Source organism: Furipterus horrens, unplaced genomic scaffold (genome assembly GCF_987537825.1).
Source record: "Furipterus horrens unplaced genomic scaffold, mFurHor1.1.pri manual_scaffold_21, whole genome shotgun sequence".
In the NCBI taxonomy this organism is placed as follows: Eukaryota; Metazoa; Chordata; class Mammalia; order Chiroptera; family Furipteridae; genus Furipterus; species Furipterus horrens.
The window spans coordinates 2022260-2043981 of NW_028327191.1; the positions used below are offsets into that span (position 1 = coordinate 2022260).

General features: G+C 55.3%; 1 protein-coding gene across 1 annotated transcript in view; it reads right to left on the minus strand.

The window, feature by feature from the left end:
* DYNC1H1 (dynein cytoplasmic 1 heavy chain 1) overlaps positions 1-21500 on the minus strand; it is a 58675-nt gene extending 37175 nt beyond the window's left edge. The window contains exons 1-11 of the mRNA XM_090265615.1: positions 21227-21500; positions 13143-13230; positions 10870-11043; positions 10392-10647; positions 9847-10033; positions 8373-8644; positions 8059-8286; positions 5572-6648; positions 4545-4724; positions 3194-3343; positions 1970-2116 (exon numbers count right to left, since the gene is read on the minus strand). Of these exons, the coding sequence (XP_090121741.1) occupies positions 1970-2116; positions 3194-3343; positions 4545-4724; positions 5572-6648; positions 8059-8286; positions 8373-8644; positions 9847-10033; positions 10392-10647; positions 10870-11043; positions 13143-13230; positions 21227-21485 (3018 nt within the window). The 5' untranslated portion in view covers positions 21486-21500. The remainder of the gene's footprint in view (positions 1-1969; positions 2117-3193; positions 3344-4544; positions 4725-5571; positions 6649-8058; positions 8287-8372; positions 8645-9846; positions 10034-10391; positions 10648-10869; positions 11044-13142; positions 13231-21226) is intronic.
* Positions 21501-21722: the final 222 nt, after the last annotated feature.

Below are 21722 nucleotides of genomic sequence, written 5' to 3' on the forward strand. Positions count from 1 at the left end.
GAAGTGGGAGAGGTGCCTGGAAAAGGGGTGAGTGCTGAGCAAGTGACACCGTTCCCTCTCGGACCCCTCCCTCCACACACAGCACCACAACGTGGTGAAATGGGTCGCTCTGTACTGACGAATCCCTAACACTCTGCCCCTCACCACAGAACAGGAGCAACAGCTCTACCTAAGACACAGAGGCAAACACACACAGGAGCCTGTCAAGATTAGGAGACAGAGAAGTATGGCCCAAAAGGGAGAATGGATCAAGGTTCCAGTTGGAGAACTGAGCGATGGGGAGATAGCCAACCTAACAGATGCAGAATTCAAAACACTGGTGATAAAGATGCTCACAAACTTGACAGATATGCTTGAGTACGGCAAACACATAAGGGAAGAAGTGAAGGCTATGCTAAGTGAAACGAAGGAAAATCCACACAAAACCAATGGTGAAGGGAAGGAAACCGGGGTTCAAATCAATGATGTGGAACATAAGGAAGAAAAAACAGTCAACCAGTGCAGAAAGAGGAAGCAAGAATTGAAAAAAATGAGAAAAACTTCCCAAATTTTGTGGAGGAGATGGACATACAGGACTGGGAAACATGGAGGGTCCTAGGTGAGCTGGAACCAGAGGGGACCACACCAGGACACATCATGATTGAGATGCCAAAGGTGAAACATAAAGAGAGAGTCTTGGGGGCAGCAAGAGAGAGGCAGAGAGTTGCCTACAGGGGGGTGCCTATAGGACTGTCAGCTGATTTCTCAGAGGACACTTTGCAGGCAAGAAGGGACTGGCAAGAAGCACTCAATGTGATGAAAAGCAACCTACAACCAAGATTACTCTATCCAGCAAAGCTATCATTTGGAATGGAAGGGCAGATGAAGTGCTTCCCAAACAAAGTAAAGCTAAAGGAGCTCATCATCACCAAGCCATTATTTTGTAAAATGTCAAACGGACTTAAGAAAAAGAGAATCAAAACTATGAACACTAAAATGACAACAAACTCACAACCATCAACAACTGAACCTAAAAAATAGAAACAAAATCAAACTAAGCAAACCAGAATAGGAACAGAATCATAGGTACGGGATCATCTGGAGGGTTATCAGCTGGGTAAGGGGAGAAATGGGGAAATGGGGAAATGGTGCAGGGACTAAGAAGCATAATCGGTTGGTACAAAACAGACAGGGGGAAGTTAAGAATAATATAGGAAAGGATGAAGCCAAAGACCTTATATGCACGACCTGTGGACATGAACTAAGGGGGGTGGGATTGCTGGAGGGAAGGGGGGTACTGGGCAGAGGGAGCAAAGGGGGAAAAAATTGGAACTTCTGCAACAACATAATCAATAAAATATACTTAAAAACATTTTTTTTAAAAAGGAAAGCATAAAACAAAAATAAAACAACAACAACAAAAAAACACAAATGGATGTTTCCCCCTCCAACCTCTTAAAATTTAAAAAATAGAGAGAGATGCTTTGTAACAAGACCACTGTTTCCTAGGAGAGCCTGTTAAAGAAGAGGCTGTGGAAACTGTTCACCGGAACCGCAGTGCTGTGTAGAAGTAACAGGCCTAGAGGCCAGGACTAAACGGTCTATAGGGCTTTCCTTGTGCCCCAGTAGTACATACTAAGAAGAATGTATTATATATGGAATTTGCCTTATAATAATCTGGTGGGGGTTATGGAAGGAAACATAAATAAATCAAAATTGGCCACACGATGGTAAATACTTCCGTGAATGTTTTGCAAACTTCCATAATAAAGTGTGTGCGTGGCACGGAGGCAGGGGCAGAGCTAGGACTAGAACTCCTGAAGTTCATGGAGGGAGTTTCTAACAGCCTCTGAAGACCAGAGCTGCAGACGCAACTACTGGGAAGAGTGAGCGCAGGGGAAGGTCAGGGCTCTCCACGCTTTCCCGCGGGAAGCCGGGCCGGAGCCCTGGGGCCCGAGAGGCCCGCCAGGAGCTGTTCACGGAGGCTCACCTGGTACCTCTGACTCTGGATCCTGGGCAGGGCCAGCACGACCATCTTCCAGGCGAACATCTCCTGGTACAGCTTGTACCTGCACTCCTCGACGGGCGGGCTCAGGTAGATGACCTGGTTGGTGATTCTGAGCTCGTGAACAACATTCTGTAAAGAAGAGGGGTCCGGTCTTAGGGACCTGTTTCAACAAAGGTTTGGCCGCGCCGCCCTTTCTCTAAACTTCTGAGCTACTTCGGTCTGAACCACGAGGTCAGTTACTTCCACTGGCCATGACCTTCCGCAGCTCCATGCTTGCGGTCTGTGCCCACCCCAAACAAATCCGAGTCAGGCGGCAGGCAACGGCAAAGACTCCTCTCGGGTCCCCATGCCTGGGAGCTCAGTGCAGCCCCATCTGATGGAATGAGCAGCTGAGAGGCCAGGGCCGCCGCAGCAGGGACACGAGGCTGGCACTGCTGCTGGGCTCCTGCTCGCTGGGCCGGTGCCGGAAGCGCGTCAGGACTCTGTCCCAGTCACTGTTAGATGAGCTGTCACTTGGACATGCTCATATGCTTTCCTGAATCTCAGTATTTTAAAAATTATGCTCTGGGGATAAATATCTGTAATATTCAAAAGGGAAAACAGTTTTCAAGTTAAGAGAAAAAACTGAGAAGATAAAGTCTGGGAAGGAAAAAGAAAGCCCAGTGTGTCTTCCAGATCAGTTTTACTTGCAATTTTTTCAGGCTTCTGACTTGTGAGGCCTTTTGACTGACAAACCCTTCACAAGCCAGGCAAAACAAGCGTGGCGCCCAGTGAGTTCCTGTGCGGGGCACGCCCTCCGACCCCCGGCGCCAGCAGGGGACGGCCGATCTGCGGTCTGAACTCACAGGCCTTCTGGAGCGCGCCAGGCTCCAGCCGGCCTGCCCCCCACGGAGAACAGGTGCGTGGAGACGGCCGCGCTGCAGCGGAGCCTTCCCTGAGACCCCGAGCATGCTTCTGTGGGCACGGGGGCATCTCAGGGCCGTGGCTGAGCGCGTGCGGGGAGCCGGTTACGCTCAGCCCGTGGAAGGGTCCCTTGCACACGTGCCCTCACAACGGGAAGGCGGCTGAGCGATCTGGGGAGAGACCACAGCAGGGACGTGTCCCTGGCCTGCGCCGCCCAGTCCCCGCACCCGGGCTCACGGAGGACGCCGTCCAGCCCTCCCACGGCAGCACAGGGGCGCTTCCCGGCGCTCGGGGAGCACTCACTCTGACCTTCGGCTCCCCGCCAGGCTTGTGGCCGGCCTGTGGCGCATCGGTGTCCATGTCGACCTCGGCCCTGTCCTCTGCGCGGCCCAGGAGCACCTGCGTCCAGGCCCGCAGGCCGGCCTGCAGGCGGACGCCCAGGATCCGTTCGATCTGCAGAGAGAGCGAGCTGGGGAGCGGCGGTTCTCCCGCGGTCGGGCTCTCGGAGCACACGACCCAGAAGCGGGGGTTCCAGGGCGAAGGGAAAGCATGACGGCCACAGCCGCCCTCCCTCTGCCCCTGCCAGGCTGACCGGGGTCCAGCCGCGGCCGCGCCCCGCCCCCCAGGGTCGTCAGGGCGGGAGACGAGCACAGAGGCGGGGCCTTGGTGTTTAATACGTGGCTAGCTCGCCTCAGCAACGATGCCCGCCAACTGCAACACGAACATTCAACCGTTTCCCTTTGCTTTTCACGGGGGTATTAGCATGTGACACTATGTTAGATTCGGGTACAGCAAGACGACTCAATACTTGTCTGCACTGCGAAATGATCACAGTAAGTCTAGTCACCACCTGTCCCCCTACACGATGACCTTTTTTGTCATTACAAGAACAGTCTTCTCTCTGACCTATAATGAGACACGTAAGTTTCCCACACACCGGACACCTGTGCCTCTCGGTGAAGAGCCTGCCTGGGGCCACACGAGCACCCTGGGAACGCGTGAGGGCGGCCGAGGGGAAATGGGCGTTTCTGGGGATTCATGAGAGCGGGTTTGCCAGCTTTTACACTGCTGGGGTCCCATTCTGTGACACCCCACAACTGACTTGCCCATTTTAAAAGGGAAAGGGAGAGGGGCGCTGTGAGCTGCAACGAGCCTTGGGACCAACCGACGACCCCTGTCCACCGAGCGACCTCTGCCAAAGGGTCCCCCTTCCTGAGACGCGTCAGGAACACCCACCAACGAGGACGTCCCCGTGTGGTGAGGCTGCCGCACACACCTGCTCTCTCTACCCCCCCACGCCCACACCTCTCCTGGGCACCTGTTGGGTCTTTCTCCTCCGTGTGCTGTGGTGAGGCGCGGGGCTCCCAGGGGAGGGGCGGGCCAGGGGCAGGAAGGACACCCACATTAGAGGGCGGGAAGGGCCAGCAGGTTGATGAACCTGCTCCCTCACAGCGCCCTGCCCCCATCGTGCCGCGGCCGGGAGTGCGTGCGCATCCCACTTCAGCTCTGTCACTGACAGGGAAACCAGACTGCCGCCCTAACGTCTATGCGGAAAGGCTTTTCAGGGGCAGACCTAACAGACTCACGAAGCAGGGCCCGCCCGTGCCAACAGCAGGAGGCGAAGAAGCCACGGCGCCCGCGCGTCCGGCCTCACCTGCAGGTCCAGCTTGCTGACCCACAGGGGCAGGTTGGAGTACGAGTGCAGGTTCAAGTCGTCCACGGCTTTCTGGACCCTGTTCAGGATCTCGGAGAAAGTCTTATGGTCGTACATGCAAGTTTCCAGGGAACGGACTTCTAGGTCTATTTTCTCTTCAATAATCAGCAGATCGTCCACCTAAAAGGAAGTATATTTGATATTTAAGACCCCTGCTCACTCTATCCCGTAATTTTTGTTTTAAAGGTTTTATTTATTTTCAGAGAAAGGGGAAGGGAGGGGGAAAGAGAGGGAGAGAAACATCCATGTGTGGCCGCCTCCCCTGAGCCCCCAACTGGGGACCCGGCCCACAGCCCAGGCCTGCGCCCTGACTGGGAATTGAACCAGAGACCCTTTGGTTCACAGGCCGGTGCTCAATCCACTGAGCCGCGCCAGCCAGGCCTATTCCTTAATTTTTATGTACATTCTTCTCAACTAACTAATAAATGCTCAAGGCATTTTCTTCCAAACCCAGCAACCCCACTGGGCGCAGAGGGATGAAACGTGTGAAATGAGCAGCGTGCCCCCCCCCTTCTGCTCACGGAGGGCGGCCTCTGACCAGTAAGCCTGGGAGCAGGAGTGGCACGTGCTCTGCTCGGCGCCTTCTCTGCCCTCGGGAGCCGGCCGTGCACCGACCACAGCTCTGGTCGGCCCGCAGGCCCACACCGCGCTGCACCGGAGAGGCAGCCAGCACCCGGGCTGAAGCCCGACAGCCACGCCCTGCAGGCGGCTCCATCGGTGCCACAGCACTCGCTCTGCTGACCCCTGTGTCATCTCCCCACTGATCCCCAAACTCAGCTGTTGCTTACTCGAGGGCCGCCCTGGGGCCCCGTGGGTACAAGGCTCCCTTTCCCTTCCCGCCCCCACGTTTTCTGCCTGGGAACAGGAGAACCGACGTGCGGGTTAGCTGTTCCTGTGCCTGGCGCCATCCTGGGACGGGGGGGGGGGGGGGGGGGGGGGCTACAGAGGGGGCTGCCTCAGAACACACCTTTTCCTGGAAGTTGAAGACGGTCTCGGCCAGCCGCTGCACATAGGGGTCGAGCTTGTAGGACTCCCACACCAGGGCGATGCCCTCCGCGATCAGGGCCTGCACCTCCTTCTTCAGGCCGGCCACCAGCAGCGAGATGGTGTTCCGCTCCTCCACCTTCTCACAGGTCCGCTCGTAGGTGCGCACGCTCTCGATCAGCGAGATGGCGAACGGGTACAGCTGGTTGGCCTGGTGAGCCTTGTTCACGATCGCCAGGGGCACCCGGAAACCCAGCCACTTGAGGTTGCGAACCTCTTTGGAGAGCGTGATGATCTCGGGAAGGAAGTTGACCTTGAGCTTGAGCACGTTGCCGGCCCGGCCCCGAACTCGAGCACTCTCGATGGTGAAGATGCGCCCCGAGACGCCCAGGTTCCGCTGCTGCACCTTCCGGGCCCAGTCGTCAAAGATCTCCTGCGTGTTGAGCTTCATGCGGAAACTATCGCCGTCCTGCTTCAGCTTCTGCCCCTCCACGTGGTTCTCCCAGCCCTTGCCCAGCACGTCCTCCACACGCTTCATGTAGGCGGTCAGCTGTCTGTCGATCTGCTTCGCCCAGATGATCGAGCCCGACACGGGCGGCAGGTCACGCACGTGGCTCATCTTACACGCCTGACTCTGGGGGTACTGGACCTTGAACTTGTCGTGGAGAGACTCGATGTCGTCCTTCACACGCTGGATCAGCTGCGTCTGGTACTCGCGGATGGCGCCGCGGATGTGGGGCCTGACGAACAGCGCGTTGAACCTGGAGAAGATCCGGAACATCTCGTTGGCGTTCTTGGCCGTGCCCAGCTGGTCGCGAAGGCGCGCGGTGATGCGCGTCTCCACCCTGTCGATCCGCTCGTCGTATCTCTTCATGGCGGCCTCCCACGCCTCCGTGCCCTCCTTGGAGACGTCCAGCCCGTCCACCTCCTTGACGTTCTCGTAGGCCAGGTTGACCTCCTCAATAGCGTTCGCGTCAGCGGCATCGAAGAGAACCTCAGCTACTTTCATGTCCTGGGGTTCAGGGACCTCCCCTTGATTCTGCTGTGCAACTGCTGTGACCTGAAAGGGAGGATTCGTGACAAGAGGTCAGCCAAACACGCGCGTGTTCGGCTGTACACCAGCCGCGCACACGCACAAAGCCCCAGTTGCTACGTGTGCGTAACTTCTAGCCCGGACAGCACAACCGCAACTCAGCAGAGCAAGTAAAACCCGGCAGCGTGTGTGCTCACGCCGCACTGCACAGACCTTCCGGCAGCGCGGTCTCTCTGCTTAAGAAGCTGAATGACAATAACGTGCTAAAGCCTGGCTCTCGGGTCCTCCCCTTTCCCATGAAGTTTCGTCGGCAATTAAAACCGCATCTGAGCGCAGTGACGCACAGTGGCACCGCGTACAAACTCGGTGTCCAACAGTTTTCCCTTCTGATTTTCCAATCCTTAAATGACAGCCCACGGGTGGGGACACACACAGGGACAGAGGGCGCACTGCGGTAACACCCGAAACCTGCACCCACTCTCTGCAGACTGCTGCTGAGCACGCGGGGCGGGTACGCGCACACACGCTTATCCCCAACTGCTGACCGGAAGGACCGCGGGACTGCTAAGCAAAAAGGAAATATACGATGCTCTTTAAAAGCACGATACGTGAGAAGAGGTACACGGCAAAGGGGTCACGAAACCCTAGGTGAGAAACTCAGCACCCGTCTCGAACTCTTATGTGTAAAATAAAGGCTGAACAGTCACTACCGACACACGTGTACACATGTACAGGTACGTCCCGGGAGAAAAGATGCTGGGACTCGCTGTAACGAGCACTCGGCCCCGAGTGGCAGGCGCCCCAGTCGGTGCGGGAGGCCTCCTGGATGGCACGGTTTCTAGGCTGGAACCCCCTTCAAACTACAGGAGGTTGAAGGAATTATCGCCCCCCTAGGGCCCCACTGCCATTCAGCCAATTAACGTTTGCCACATGCTGGCTTCGCCATCTGCCTCTCCATTCACCAACCCCTTCCCCTCCATGTCCCAGTGCGCCTGCTGTTTCTGGACGGGGCCTTCGGAGGGAAGAAAGCCACTGGCGAAGAGAAGAGGAAGTTGAATTGAGAAGAGAAAGAAAGCATGCTCGAAGGAAATGAGCCCATTACTTTAATAAGCCGCAGGCGCGTGCAGTTATTATCCACATTGCGCAGACGGGAGCCCGCAGAAAAGGCGAGACACCGCGTCCCGGTCACAGGGCTGCTCTGATGGCGGGTTAGGGTTTGAAGCCCAGGCAGGGGTGGGGTGGGGGGGCACGGGTGGGCAGGCTGAGGACCTGGCCCGGAACAAAGCCACGCAGCATCACCAGCGGCAGGAGAGGCAGGGAAGAGAGGAGGACGGGCCCAGGCAGCACTGGCAGCACCGGACAGGAGCGCGGTCAGCTCTGACCGCAGACGAGAGAGGGCAGCGCTCAACGGCGCGGGCAGGCGGGCAGGAGGCGCACCTGCGGCCGCAGCACCCGGACGATGACGGCCCTCAGCTGCTCGTGCTGGCGCCGGAACCTGCGCATCTGGTCCAGGCGGGCCTGCAGCTTCCTGTGTGCGGGGTTGATCCGCCACACCATCTTCAGGTTCTCCTCCCTCTTCCTCTTGACGATGTCCCTCAGCAGCACCTGAAGTTTCTCGTACTCGTCATCCCAGGTCTGGAACACCTCGAAGCATGCGACCATGACCTAGGGGGTAATTTCAGAGAGGAAGCCTGTGATTAAAGCAGTTTCATCTCAAAGCCCGCGGTGAGTTTCCAAATGTTACAACTTACTTTCTCGAATTCTTCATAAGCAACGTGCATGAGCTTCCTGGTGCCCAGCACTTTGAGTAACTGTGAGCTCAGGTCTCTGGAGATGGCCTCCACCAAGCGCAGCGCCCGCTGGATGGGGTACTTCGTGTTCCGGATCTTTCTCAAATGGGTGAAGATGGCCACCAGCGCCTGCCTGATTTTGTCCAGCTCGGTGGCAGACAGCAGATCATTCAGAGGGAAGTCTTTCATCAGAGGATTGTAGTCATTCACGGTTTCCAGAGCCTGTTTCAGCCCTGGGTTAGGACAGACAGTTAGTGGTTCCCACGTAAAGCAACCCAGCGCTAATGTAACGGCAGATGTGCATTTCACCTCCACTAAAGAGCGACACAACAATGGGGATACGCGGGAGGGCTTAATGCTGGGGAGGTGAATGGAAGTGTGTCCTCACGATGGCACTTTGATGCTGCAGAAGAGTCAGTGACACAGAAGCTGGTACTGGACCAAGAAGCTATGCTGTTAACGGGATGGCCCTAGTGTGGTCTCGTTCTGCTTGTCAGAGTCAGCCAGCTCACACGCCCTGCAGGCCGCCGGGGCGCCCGCTTCATCTTTTCTTCGCTGTCTATACTGCCTAAATGTTCTGCTAACAAAAACTAAGTTTAGAAAGACTAGAATGCTGTCATCTCTAGAACAACTAAGATTCACCTTTTATACCCAACTCAGGGAAGTGTGTCGCTGCCATAACACAGAAGCACCTGGGTCCTAGTCTACTTTTTTACTTCCTCTGGCATGAGATTTTTAAAAAATGTGTTAGAAAGAAGCAAAGGTTTCAGAGGTGTTACAAAAAAATGCAAGGTGCGCTTTTTAGTGCCTAGATGCCCAGGTGACGTGCGCAGTGTGGCCAACGCAACGGACGACGTCGACCTGGGACTTCCTGACAGTTCCCCGCGGGCCCCACACCGCTCGGGGGGGCAGGAAGGAGCCCGGCAAGGACAGAGCCCTGACGGCTGGTGTTGGCAGCCTGCAGGCGCGGAGGGCACGGCCCGCTGTGTGCCAGCGCCACCCACTGTCAGAGCTGGGGAGGGGCTGGCGGGGGGACAGAGAACGGAGCAGGTGAGAGGAGGAGGGGAAGTGCCGAGCGGCTCCCGCCCACAGCCCTGCGGGCCAGGAACTTCTGCTTTGTGCAAACCGCCGCCAGGCCTGGGCCTTCTGCAGCCACCCGACTTCACCCTGAGAAAGCGCAGCAACTCGGGGAGCCAAGTAACGGAGGGGCGGGGGCTCCCACGGAGACACGGGCTCATGGTCTCCAAACCCCGAGGGGAAGGGGAGGCGTGGGAACATCGTCCCCGTTACTCAGAACTGGGGGAAAGGCGAGACGAGGTGCAAGAGGGGAGACAGAACTGAGACGGCGCATGCACCCATTTTCATCTAAACCATCAGGAGGACCTTACAGACGCCAGGTTAAGCCCCCGACCAGACGACCGGCCCCAGGGTTTACCTGTGTCAGTGTCGAAGCTGACGGTGGCGTGGAAGCGCTTGCCGTGTTTCAGGATGTCCAGAGTCAGCAGGACTTCCGGGCTCTCGCGCTTCTCCTGGATGCGGTACAATGCGCGCTCCAAGTTCAGCCAAAAGCTGATTTCCTGTAAGGCGGTTCCGGAGGCGGGGTCTCGGTCCAGTTTGGTCACCTTGAAACACAAAACAACACTGAGGAGCAGTCACTGTGTAAAAAAGGTGGAGAAAGTATTAACTAAACACATGCGTTACAATTTCATTTTCCTATTTCACGGAGACTCCCTGCCTGTGAGTAAACGGTGAGCAGTTTAACTTGAGATCCCAGGCAGGACGGAGGGGAGGCCCGTGTGCTCGGGTAAGGTGGACGGCCTCCCACGCCCCCGGGCCTGGCAGTCCCACCGAGCAGAGCCAGGACCGAGGGTGGGGACCGCCGCCCGTCGCCGCGGAGTTTACCTCACTGACAACATCTCAGCCAGTTCTCTCAGAGGTCAAAGAGCGAAGCATTTACAGACTTTCAGTCTGTGCTCTTACTTTCTGGATTTCCCGGATCCAGCGGTTAACTCCAGATTGTAGCTGATTGAGAAAAGTCGGGTCTTCAACCTTATCTCCAAAGTCTGTAACTTTTGGCTTTTCCCCACGTTCATAGCACTGCTTGGCGACGTTTGTAATGATGGGGTGAATCGGCAGGCTGATCTCTGGGATCTCAATGTTCTGCTGCAGGTGAAGGAGCCCCATTTCAAGCTCTGCAATCTTCTTTTCAACGGAAGGAGCCATTTTATCACCATCCCTAAAGAGATAAAAATATTGCGAAACTCAGTGCACTATCGTCCCCAAAGAGATGCTCTTATTCTAGGTCTGTCAAATATTAGTCACATAATTTTATCAATGCCGTGGGTTTACGTCCTCTCGGTTGTCAGCTTTGCCCTCCCGACCCCTTCCCCATCACCTCCTGGGGTCTTATGAAAACCCAACGGGACGGGACCGCCGCCACAGAGGGACGCGCTCTCACCTGTCTGCCTTGCCAGACTCTCTGATGTAGGACTTAAAGAAGGGGGCCACCGCGTTGCTGATGAAGGAGTGCAGGGTTTCATAGGGCGAGTCCTCGCTGAGCGTGAGCACGCGGAGCTGGGAGGACACCGGCTTGTCTGCGTCGATCACCGGGGTGCGTTTAATGAAGGCCAGGCTGGGAGGAGCAAAGGAAGACATCAGGACAAGAGTCACATTCCTGACTGGTCCCCGTAACCATGGCCTTCTCTCTGTATTGCATTCATATAAAAAATTTATTTGAATCTTTCCATTAAAAATCCTATTCAAAATAGACTAAACTGTTGCGTAATGGTGCTCGTCTTTCTTTACTCACTCACATGAGAACTGATCAAATCAAGGGCATGGTGACAGCCTGGGACCGTGAACCCAGCCTAAGCACTCCTGTCGCATAAATGGGTGATGGTTATAACCTCGGCCTCATTGAAACTAACCTCTAGCAACTGCCAAGTTACGAGCCTCAATATACTTACACCTCATCTTTTTTTGGGTCCACTGAGGCATCATTTTATTTGCATACATATATTGCATCCCTAGAGAAAGAACCCCAGGATTTCCCTTCCTGTGCGTTCTGCTTCTTGATCTCGTACTAATTTCTACCATTCCCTTAGGGCACTAAGTCACACATCCGCTTGAACAAAGTCGCCTCAGGATGAAGTGCAAGGCATTTCAGGCCCCCCCCCATCTCCCAGTCCAGCCCCTGCTGTGCACCCCTCCCTCACCTGAGTCACCACTTAAGCTCGAAGTAACCCTCAAAACCCACGTCCTGCATTCCTCGGTCCACGGGCCTTCCCTAACCAGCAGCAGCCGCACAGCCCCCGCGGGCTCTGTGCCGTGTGTCAGGATCTTCCTCCCGAAGACCGCAAGCTTCCCAGGGACAGGGCCCGGTCTAGTTCTCGGCACGCCCACTGCCGTATCGCACGTGCGGCAGGACGTACAGGGGGCTGAGGAAACACCTCTAAGAAAACTGGTATCTGAGCCCTGGCTGCTGTGGCTCAGCGGACTGAGCGCAGGCCTGCGAACAGAAAGGTCCCTGGTTCGATTCCTGGTCAGGGCACAGGCCTGGGCTGCGGGCCGGGTCCCCGGTTGGGGGAGCATGAGAGGCCTATAAGAGGCAATTGATTGTTTCTCTCCCACATCGATGTTTCTCTCCCTCTTTCTCCCTCCCTTACCCTCATTCTAAAAATAAATAAAATCTTTTAAAAAAAGAAAATTAATATTTGACATTTCCACTTCCCAGGCCAGTACTTTATATCTGATACTTAATATTCTAAAAATTAACGAAGCTTCTGACGTGACGTACTGAGAAGGGACAATGTCGCAATTGAAGTCCTGCCCCAGATGTACAACCTGAATCTAACCACGGACAGACCTCAGACAAGCTGGTCTGTGCTCACCAAAAATGTCAACGTCAGGAGAGACACCAGAAGACACAGACCCGAGTTCTGGGCCACGGGCAAGCTCCTGTCAGGAGCACTGCCGGGACCGCCTGAGCACACACTGTATCTGCAGAACAGCGCTGTTCCGACATCACACTTCCCGAATCTGGTCACTACAGAGGCCTAGAAGCAGGATGCCCCTGTTCTTAGCAAGTACCCTGAAGTATTTCGGGAAAAAGAGGCAGGCTGTCTGCAACCAACCCTCAAATGGTTCAGGAAAAAACAGGAATGCAAATGCGGGAAATGTTAACAGCTCATACTGGGAGTTCTGTATACTATTCATGAAACTCCCGTGAGCTTGGAATTGTTCAAAAGAAAATGTTTTTAAAAGCCAGCGCAGAATCCATGATAGCGTTTACATATTAAATCTGGACACGCTTACCAGAGTGTAAATGGGCAAAGCCTTTCTGGGGGTTGGGAAAGCTAGGAACGTGCATTATAAATGCTACTAATGTGTTGCATCTGAACTTGAACCACTATGTCGAGGGCTGTATCCTGCAAAGGCTCACGCTGGTGGCTAAGACTGTTTACTAGTCATCTGTGACAATGGAAACCCAGCCATGACCTGAGAGCATCTTTAGGCATGCTAAGTACATTACAGTCACACCTAAAATGCGTGCCATGGCATGGAGAGCAAAGTAAAACTATTTCAGAACCCATGAGATCAAAGGCAAGACACTGGATTTATAGAGGAGAAATCTTTTGAGTGTTTTCTCAAGGTCCTCATCTGAGCCAACGAAGACTGACAGTCCTCCTTGCAAGTTCAGAAGCAGAGACTGTGGTACGCTCACCCACTCACCTGTTGGACTTGACCCCGTAATGGATGTCTATGTTGATGGTATAGGAAATGAATTCTTTCTCCTCTTCTCCTTCGTCACCAACATCCTCTACAAATCACAATGAACACTGTGGTCAGCAGCTCCAATCTTGAGTTGGCTCTACCTATTTCCCCTCGCTACCTGCTTCTCTCCGACTCCAGGCCCGGGCAGCAGAGGCGTGCCCGGGCCAGGAGGCGCGGCCCCGTTTCCGTGCCTGCACACCGGGGTGGCCCTGGCGTGCCTCGGTCGCACGCAGCGGGGACGAGCTGTGGCCGGCGTGCTGGGGCAGGGCCCGGCTGGCTGGGCGGCGCTGGGAGCTGTGCCCTACAGGCTGCTCTGCGGGCCCCGCCCAGCCTGGTCCCCTGGGCCCCGGACAGGGAAGTCACCGCCACGCGCCCCGCAGGCTGCGCTCAGTGGCTCACGCAGCACGTGCTGGGTGACAGGCACTGGACTAAGCGCTCAGCACACCACACCTTTCAGCCCCAGACCACAGCGCCGTGGGGCGGGCATGACCACCACGGTCCCGCCTCCCGGGTACGGCGTGCAAGCAGCTCGCCCTCAGACACGTGGCTGGGAAGGCACAGAGGAAGGGCTCAGAAGCCTGGGGTTCCAGACCCGGGTCCGCACCAGTGCACAGGCAGCCCCCATCACGGCCTCCGGGGCAAGCCCCCATCAAGAACAGTGCCAACAAGAAACCCCCGCAGGGTCCGGCCCCCCCCTCTGCCCCAACAGCGCTTCTCAGAGCCCGCGGGGGCGCTGGCTGGGCGCGGACGGCCGTGCAGGGCGCCACCCCCGTCGGTAAGGTGCCCAGCAGCCGTTGGAAAGCTCACTGGGTTTAACAGTAAGTAGCGCAAGACACATGTGAACAAAATTTCTAAGGAGTTCCAAGTGAAAATTGCAAAATTAAAATGAAAACCACGTCAGAACGGGAAGTCGTCCAGACCTCTCGGTCTAGCACTGACCCGCGAGAGGCCTATCTGCTCCAGTCGGGTTGTTTCACCGCAAGTCACAGGGAAACCCGTGCGAGGGCCAGTCCCACACCATGACCGTGTGGCTCGCCTCCACGCCAGGCAAAGCAGAGGCGGCAGCAGGCCCGGCTCAGTGGCCCTGGGAAAGTCTTCTCTGCCTCTGGGCTTCAGGTCTGCGACAGGGCGGGGGGTACTAGACCCAGGGGTCCAGTTTTTTCAGACGCTGAAAACCAGGAAACTTGCGGGTGTGGGGCCTGAACAGAAGCTCTGCTTCACTCGATTCAGGATGAGACGAAACCCACACTTAAAAGTGTAAAAGTTATCACTGTATCAGTAAGACAATAACTCTTTTAAAATTTTGTTTCTGGTATAACTTTAAGAAGGAGGGGTAGAACATTCTAATATGCCAGGTACTTCCAAGCTGTTTTGAACCCTTTGAGTGCCCGCGTCGCTCCCAGAGACTTTTTTCGATGGCTGTGACTGTAAGTAACACTGGAATGATTCGTGTTTTGTTCTCTTTTTTGTACCTCAGGACACATGCTGATATAACTTTTTCTCATTTGATCCAAATTTCGAATTTTTACGCTTGTTCAAATACTGACATATTAACTGTTATAATTTTTACTTACGTTTGAAACGGTCCTTTTACATTCATCTTTGCCGTAATGGCTGAAACTCTGCAGCGTGCGTGGCGAGCAAGCGTCTGCTAACGGGCAGTCTCACCGCTTCACGGCAGAGCGCGAGCGCGTTTTCCCGTGTCTCGGCACAGCAGGTTTAGTGCTCTCGCGACGGACACGCGGGGAGTCCTTGAGCCACCTGGCCCCCTCATGTGGAGAGACAGGGACCTCAATGTGGAGGTGACAGAGTGGGGGACCTCATCCCGTCTCACAATGAGTCCGTCTTTCCGACGGGGGGACACTGTTTACTGAGGAACTGCGAAGTGCTGCATCTGAGGTCCGTTTCACCAGTGACGGAATCACGGTGCGCTATGAAGTTTTCCGTTTTTTTCAAAAATTTAGGCCATAGTTGGCACACTTCTTGATTGTTATCCATGTTGCTATGTGGTTTTTCAAATTATAATCATAGGTTTTATATTATGCCATATATTATACTTTAAAAGCCATATTGAAGGAAGAAATTTTTCTAAAATAATTGTTATAATAAAATAATTTCAATGCAATATTTTTTTACTAAATTGCATCAAAGAACACTGCTTAAAAAAGACGAGTGTATTTACTATATGTAGTGAAACTTTCAGCAAATTATTACAAATAATAATGCTTTTATAGACATTTTTAATAAACTGCATTTCTCAGCAAAATAGCCTGGCATTTCTCACACAAATTTTAGCAATTATGCATGGCACTCAAAGGGTTAAAAAGTGACTGACTAGCTCTGGCTGGTGCTGCTCAGTGGATTGAGCCCAGCCTGCAAACCAAGGGGTTGCTGGTTCGATTCCCAGTCAGGGCACAGGCCTGGGTTGCGGGCCAGGTTCCTGGCTGGGGACAATTGGTCGATCGATGTTTCTCTCTCATGTCAATGTTCTTCCCCTCTTCTCCCCTCTCTGAAAATAACTAACTAATTTGCCCTCTTAAAAAATAACAACTAAAAACAAACCAACCAAAAAATCAGCTGTGTTTCCTAACTACCAAAACGTGCCTCCACCACAGGGAAGATGGACGGCGCTGCCGGGACTGCCTCGCGTGGACGGCAGCGGCACCTGCACTGGGGGCGCCAGGAAGCACGCAGGCGACGCGGCTGTCGGGGTGGTGGGTTGTGAAACGGCTTCTCCCTTCATTGTCTGAACTTTCCACGCACTGTTCTATAACTTAGATGAAACACATCACCAAAATAACACCCAAACAGCAACAGGAGATAAAAGTAACATTCTAGAATCACCAAAGGAAATTACTGAGTAACTACAAACACAGCACGCCAACTTGGAATCATTTCTCCCTCCCAGCTCAAGGCTCAGCACCTATACGAAGAAAAGGCCGACTGGACGCAGCGCCTAAGGGTGCCCCTGCGCTTCTGAGCGCAGCCCCGGCTAAGGGACCGGGCGGCAGGCCAGGCGGCCAGGCGATGAGTCAGGGCTCCGTGGGCGCCCAGCCCCACACAGGTCACTGCACTGCAGCAGAGTGGCCGGGAGCCGCACCCGATGACATCATCCCCAGACAGGGACAGGGGCTGCACGCGCCCTCCCTCACCACCTGCTCGGGGAACTTCCACCTCCTCCCAGTGCCGACAGCTAACGGGAGTCCTCACCACTCACTCACTGCAGACATGCTGGGGTCATTTTTTAATGCCTGTTCCCAAAAACACCGAGACTGGGGGGGTGGGAGTATGTCTGACTTCCACAGTTAAAGAATCTGTGACACTGTTTTATAAACTGCCATCACATAACTTAACCTCTTTGCCCCTCTGTAAGTGACTTCATCTTCCAAACAACAATAATCTGACACTCTACGTCTGCAGAAACATTAGAAATTGCTCAGAGGGGGAAAGACACTTGGTAGTTAATTCTTAGTAACAGAGGCTATTAATTCTGCTATACTTGGAAGCTTATATTCAAACACAAACTCTGTGTTTTATCAGGGAGTACCTTTCAGGAAAGCCTGACTCAGTTTCCCAATGCTGCTGAACATTCCTGGCTAACACAGACCCACCAATGTCTCCGGTCCGTTAACAGTCAGAGAACCAAAGCCCCAGGCCAGGAAGTGCTGGGCTGCCCATCACAGCCACCTTCTGGGTTTGCCATATTTCTGGAGATGTTCAAAGTGTCGTGAGCACTAGCCTGCACGTGCTTCTGTTGAAGGACTAGTTTATTTCCAACTACAAGCGGCCTGCATCATCACACTGTGAGTCAAGTGAGCACCATGCCTCCTTTAATGGAACAGGAAAAGGTACACATCTGTCCTGGCTGCTGTGGCTCAGTGGACTGAGCGCCGGCCTGCAAAAGTAAAGGCCGCTGGTTCGATCCCCAGTTAAGGCGCAGGCCTGGGCTGCGGGCCGGGTCCCCAGCTGGGGGTGTGTGAGAGGCAACCGCACACTGATGTTTCTCTCCCTCTCTTTCTCCCTTCCCCTCTCTCTACAGATAAATCACATTTTTAAAAAGGTGCGCAGTCAACAATCTTAAGACTGAAACTCCCTCTCCTCTCCCGGGTAGACGGGGATGTTTCCACAGACACCGGGGGACGAGCGACTGGACAAGGACAAGGGAGATAGCAAGCTGGTACAGGCCCGGGGGAGGCGGCCCGGCCCCCCGCGCCGTGGGCCCCCTCTCATCTATGCCACCCCCACCCCCGCCCACAGGGCAAGTCTCCGCCCCACCCGTGAGTGCAGCCAGTTCCTGCCCCGGCACCGCACACATCACCAAGTCACCTGTGATGTGTCCCACTCCCCACGGCTCTGGGGCGCCGCCCTCACGCACACCCTCCCTCGTCCCCCTGGGGTGGTGGCTTTAGTTTTCCCCTTTCCCGTCTCTGGCGCGGTCTCTCCTGTCCCCAACACCCACCCTCCGTCGTCCTGCCCTCCCTGCCACGAGCACTCCGGGCTCGGGGACAAGGCTGAAAGCTGCTGGGGAGGCTGCGTCTTCGCTCCAAGGCTTTCACTCGTAACCCCGTCAGGACTGCGAGAGGAGGGGAAAGCCCCCACAGCGCTGACACGGAACGGAAAACGGGTTCGTTCTACTTCCCGAGAAGAAGAGAAACAAGGACAAGCAGGTTACTGACGCCTAAGGGATTTAAGATACAATATTTTAAGGCTAATACAATTCAAAAGGAATAATCAGTATGAAATCAATGAAAACGAATGTTCCTATTTTTTGGATTCCAAGGAACCAAATTCTCCTTCCACCACCTTTTTCCCAACTGCGCCTTAAAATGCTGGGTCTTGGCTTCCTCCCTCGGGACAGAGCGGCTGGACTGCATGCTGCCCCCTGCCTGACAGTCTACGAGGCTGACACACGGGTTTTGCGTCCAGCTTTAATTTTTACAGAGAAGTCAAGACGATTTCCCCGTGGCTGCAAACAAATACCTTTTTAGTCATCAACCGACTTCACTTCTTCACCCTTTAGGGAAATGAGGTCCTCAGACAAATAATTTTTAAAAACCAACACACACACGAAATCCCCCACGCGAGTCTCCAGAGGGTTCCAGCCATAAGCAGCCGAGGACGGGAAAAGGCCCCGGCTCTCTTCCGGGGAGCGGCCCCCGCTGCTGCCGCCGATGAAGGGGAGGCGCGGCCCCTCAGTTCTGGATCTCAGGGAAAACAAGACTTCTACGCTTGCCAAGTGCTGACCAAAGGCAGCCCCTATTTTCAGTCTTAAAGCTCTAAGCTCCAGTTTCAGACCTAAGTGTAGAAACCCCAAATCCCACAGCACCTGATCCGAGCCCGGACACTCACAAGCGGGACGACCTGCGGGTCCTGGGCCCACCAGTGCCACCCCGGAAAACTGGCGCATCTGCCTCCCGTTCCCCCGTTCTTACCTTCAGCACCCGCCCTCTCACGGGGCTGAAGCACAACCCAAAGTGTCCTTGAGTCCGACATGCTATAAAGCACCAACGCCGTGAAATGCCTGTCTGGCAACGAGCCCCCATCTGGTCAGAATTCCGGAAGGATGGGCACTATGAAGAAACTGAAAAAAGGCCCTGGGTGGTGTGGCTCAATGGTTTGATACCCAGTTTGGGCAGGTGCCCGAGTTGTGGGCCAGGTTCCCGGTTGGGGGTGCACAAGAGGCAACAGATCGGTTTCTCTCTCTCATTCTCCCTCCCTTTCCCTCTCTCTAAAAATAAACAAAATCTAAAAAAAAAAAAAAAAAGTTCTACAGACCAGGGATTAGAGAAAGGAGACGGCTGTCTTTTTGTTAACTGAGGAGCTCCAGTCTAACGTGCCCTTTTCCTGGCAACTCTCCAACTCTTCACTATCATTCCGGTTAAATTCACAGCCTCTACATCTTAAAGAATGCTGTGCTGAAAAAAATTATGAATTACATGACTTCATTGTTGGTGGTGGTCTTTATTCGGTTTGAACAATTTGCTTTCCACGCCGCGATGCAAGCCTGCCTTTCAGTGTAGTGACTCCTGGTCGCTCCTATTTGCCTACATGTGCCCATAAACGCCGCCTGGAGGAGAGCCCTCCTGCCGAGTGACCTGCACCTGTCCCATCCCCACTCTGCCAGCATGGCCAGGATGCTAACGAGACTGACTGCTGACACCACAGTCTTTCCTTAGGCTCTTTCCTACGGGAAAAACACATTACAGACAGGCCGAATTACTTGAAATACTTGCGGGATTTTTATCAACGCAGGAAAGAGGCAGGATTTCCATTTTAGACAGTCTCGTTCCCCAGTCAACGTTCAAAAGTGCAAGTCATTATGAAGCTGAGATTGGATGCCTGGACGTCCGCTTCGCTGAGGGAAGCAATGTGCCCACCAGCAAGTCACAGACAGGTGGTCTGCACTAACTGGAAAGCGACTAGAGAAATACGGTTCCGCCCGATAATTAGCAAAGTCCGATCCGAGATGTGTGAGAAAAGGGCATTAATTATACACTTAGGAGCAAACACCACCACTTACAATTAAAAAAAAAAATTAAAGACTCAAGATAGAAATCACTGCTTTCAATACAGGAACACTGCAATGAAAAATATGGTCAAGAATTAGCCAATGTCAAATTACTCAAAACACACAGATTAAAATATAGTTTAATAAAATACTGGGTATTCACTGAAAAAAAGACCAGAAAGACAGACGACCAAAAATGCTGACTGGCTAAAGCCAGGCTGAGGGTTCCAGGCGATTTACATTTCCTGCCATGACTATGTAACCTTTTTCAAAAAGAGTAGATGACTTAAATGTGTTAAAAAAAACAGTGGGTTTCCATTCAGTAAAGCGTAAACCCCATCATAACAAAACCGCTAAACATTGGTACATGAATAGCCTCAAGAAGCCAAATGGCTTATTTGCTCTGACACCCCTGGGGATCTAAGAAAAACGCTCTTCCGCTCTTCGGCCCCCAAGCCTCCTGCAGAAGCAGAGGCTACAATGACGCATCGCCTGCGCCTCTGAAAGAAACAAACGATCAGAAGGAAACCTGAACTGTGTGGGGGGGCTGTCCAAGGGCGAAGGTCTCTTGCTGACTGAACCCCGCAGCTTTTCAGACCGAAAGCGTTTTCAGACAAGGCGCGACCCCTGGGTACCACTGCTCAGACCCACTTTGCAGGGCACCCCTGGGTCCCCACGGGCGGCGCCACACCCACCGCGCCGTCACCGTCCTCTGCCCCGCGGTCTTCCAAGGTCCATGGGAACCCTCCCTGAGGGCAAGCTCCACCCTCAAGGCAACCCAGCCCTGCTTTGGGGAGGTCGCCATCTGCCGCCTCTACCCCCGTTGCCTAAGCTGAATCTTCTTTAAAACCTGTGAAACGGACGCACATATCTATCCCAGGGCCCTCACGAGGACCAGCTACGCCGCACGCAAACGAGAAGATGTGATCCGCAAAAGCAAGCGGGGGACTAGAAACCGAGCCGCAGAGTCCGGGGACGAGGATTAGCTGGTGACCTTGGCTTCCCCCGAGCCTCAGTTTCCTCGATGTGACAAGGGGAGATCACCCACTCGGCACGGGCGCTGGGAGGACCAAGAGGCGGCCCTGCGCTCACGCATCCGCCCAGCGGCGGGGCCCGGCCCGCAGCCCGATCGCCCCAGGCCCGCGTCCGGGTCGCACACGGCGGCGGCGGGGCCGCGCGCCGGCTCCCGCTCCCCCTCCGCCCAGACCGCGCAGGGCCGGGAAGAAGCCCGGCTGCCCGCGGCTCCGCGGGTCCGCCCGGACGCATCCCTGCCGAGCCGGCCTGGCCCGGGCACAAACCGAAACCTAAAAGCTCATGTGACACTGGAGGCCGGGATGCGGCCTCCGCCCGCCGCGCTCGGCCGGGAGACGCTGTCTCCACCCAGCTCGGCCATCTTGCGGCCCGACAGACAAAGCGACCCCATTGTTGCGGGTGACGGCGAGACAGGCGCCCCCTCACCCCCCGCCGCCCGGAAGGGGCGCCCCGGGCTCCGGCGGGGGCGAGGCTGCGGGCCGGGCGCCGCCCCGCGCCGCACCTTTGAGCGTGGAGCGCTCCACCAGGACCGTGTGGACCTGCGGGTCCGAGAGGAACTTGCGCATCTGCTCCACGGCGCTCTTCTCCTCCAGCGCCGCCTCCAGCGCGGCCGGCGCCTCGCCGCCGTCCTCCAGCAGCAGCGGCACCAGCTTGCGCAGGTGCTTCTGCAGCACCGACACGTCGGCCACGTTCTGCACCGCCGACACCTCCAGGCCGGCCGAGCCGTCCTCCCCGCCGCCGCCGCCGCCGGGCTCCGACATGACGCCGCGCTCGGGACCTGCGCGCAGCGCTGAGAGGGCAGCCGAGACTTCGCGCGACAGCGAGGGAGCGGGCGGGCGAGAGAAACAGGAGCCGAACCCCGACCGCCGCTAAGCCGCGGCGGACTGAGACTAGCGGCACCGGCTCCGCCCTGAAGGCCACCGCCCGCCGGCCCCGCCCCGCCCGCTGTCGCCGGCCGCAGCCACTGGCGCCCGCTCGTGGCCCTGGCGTCATGACGT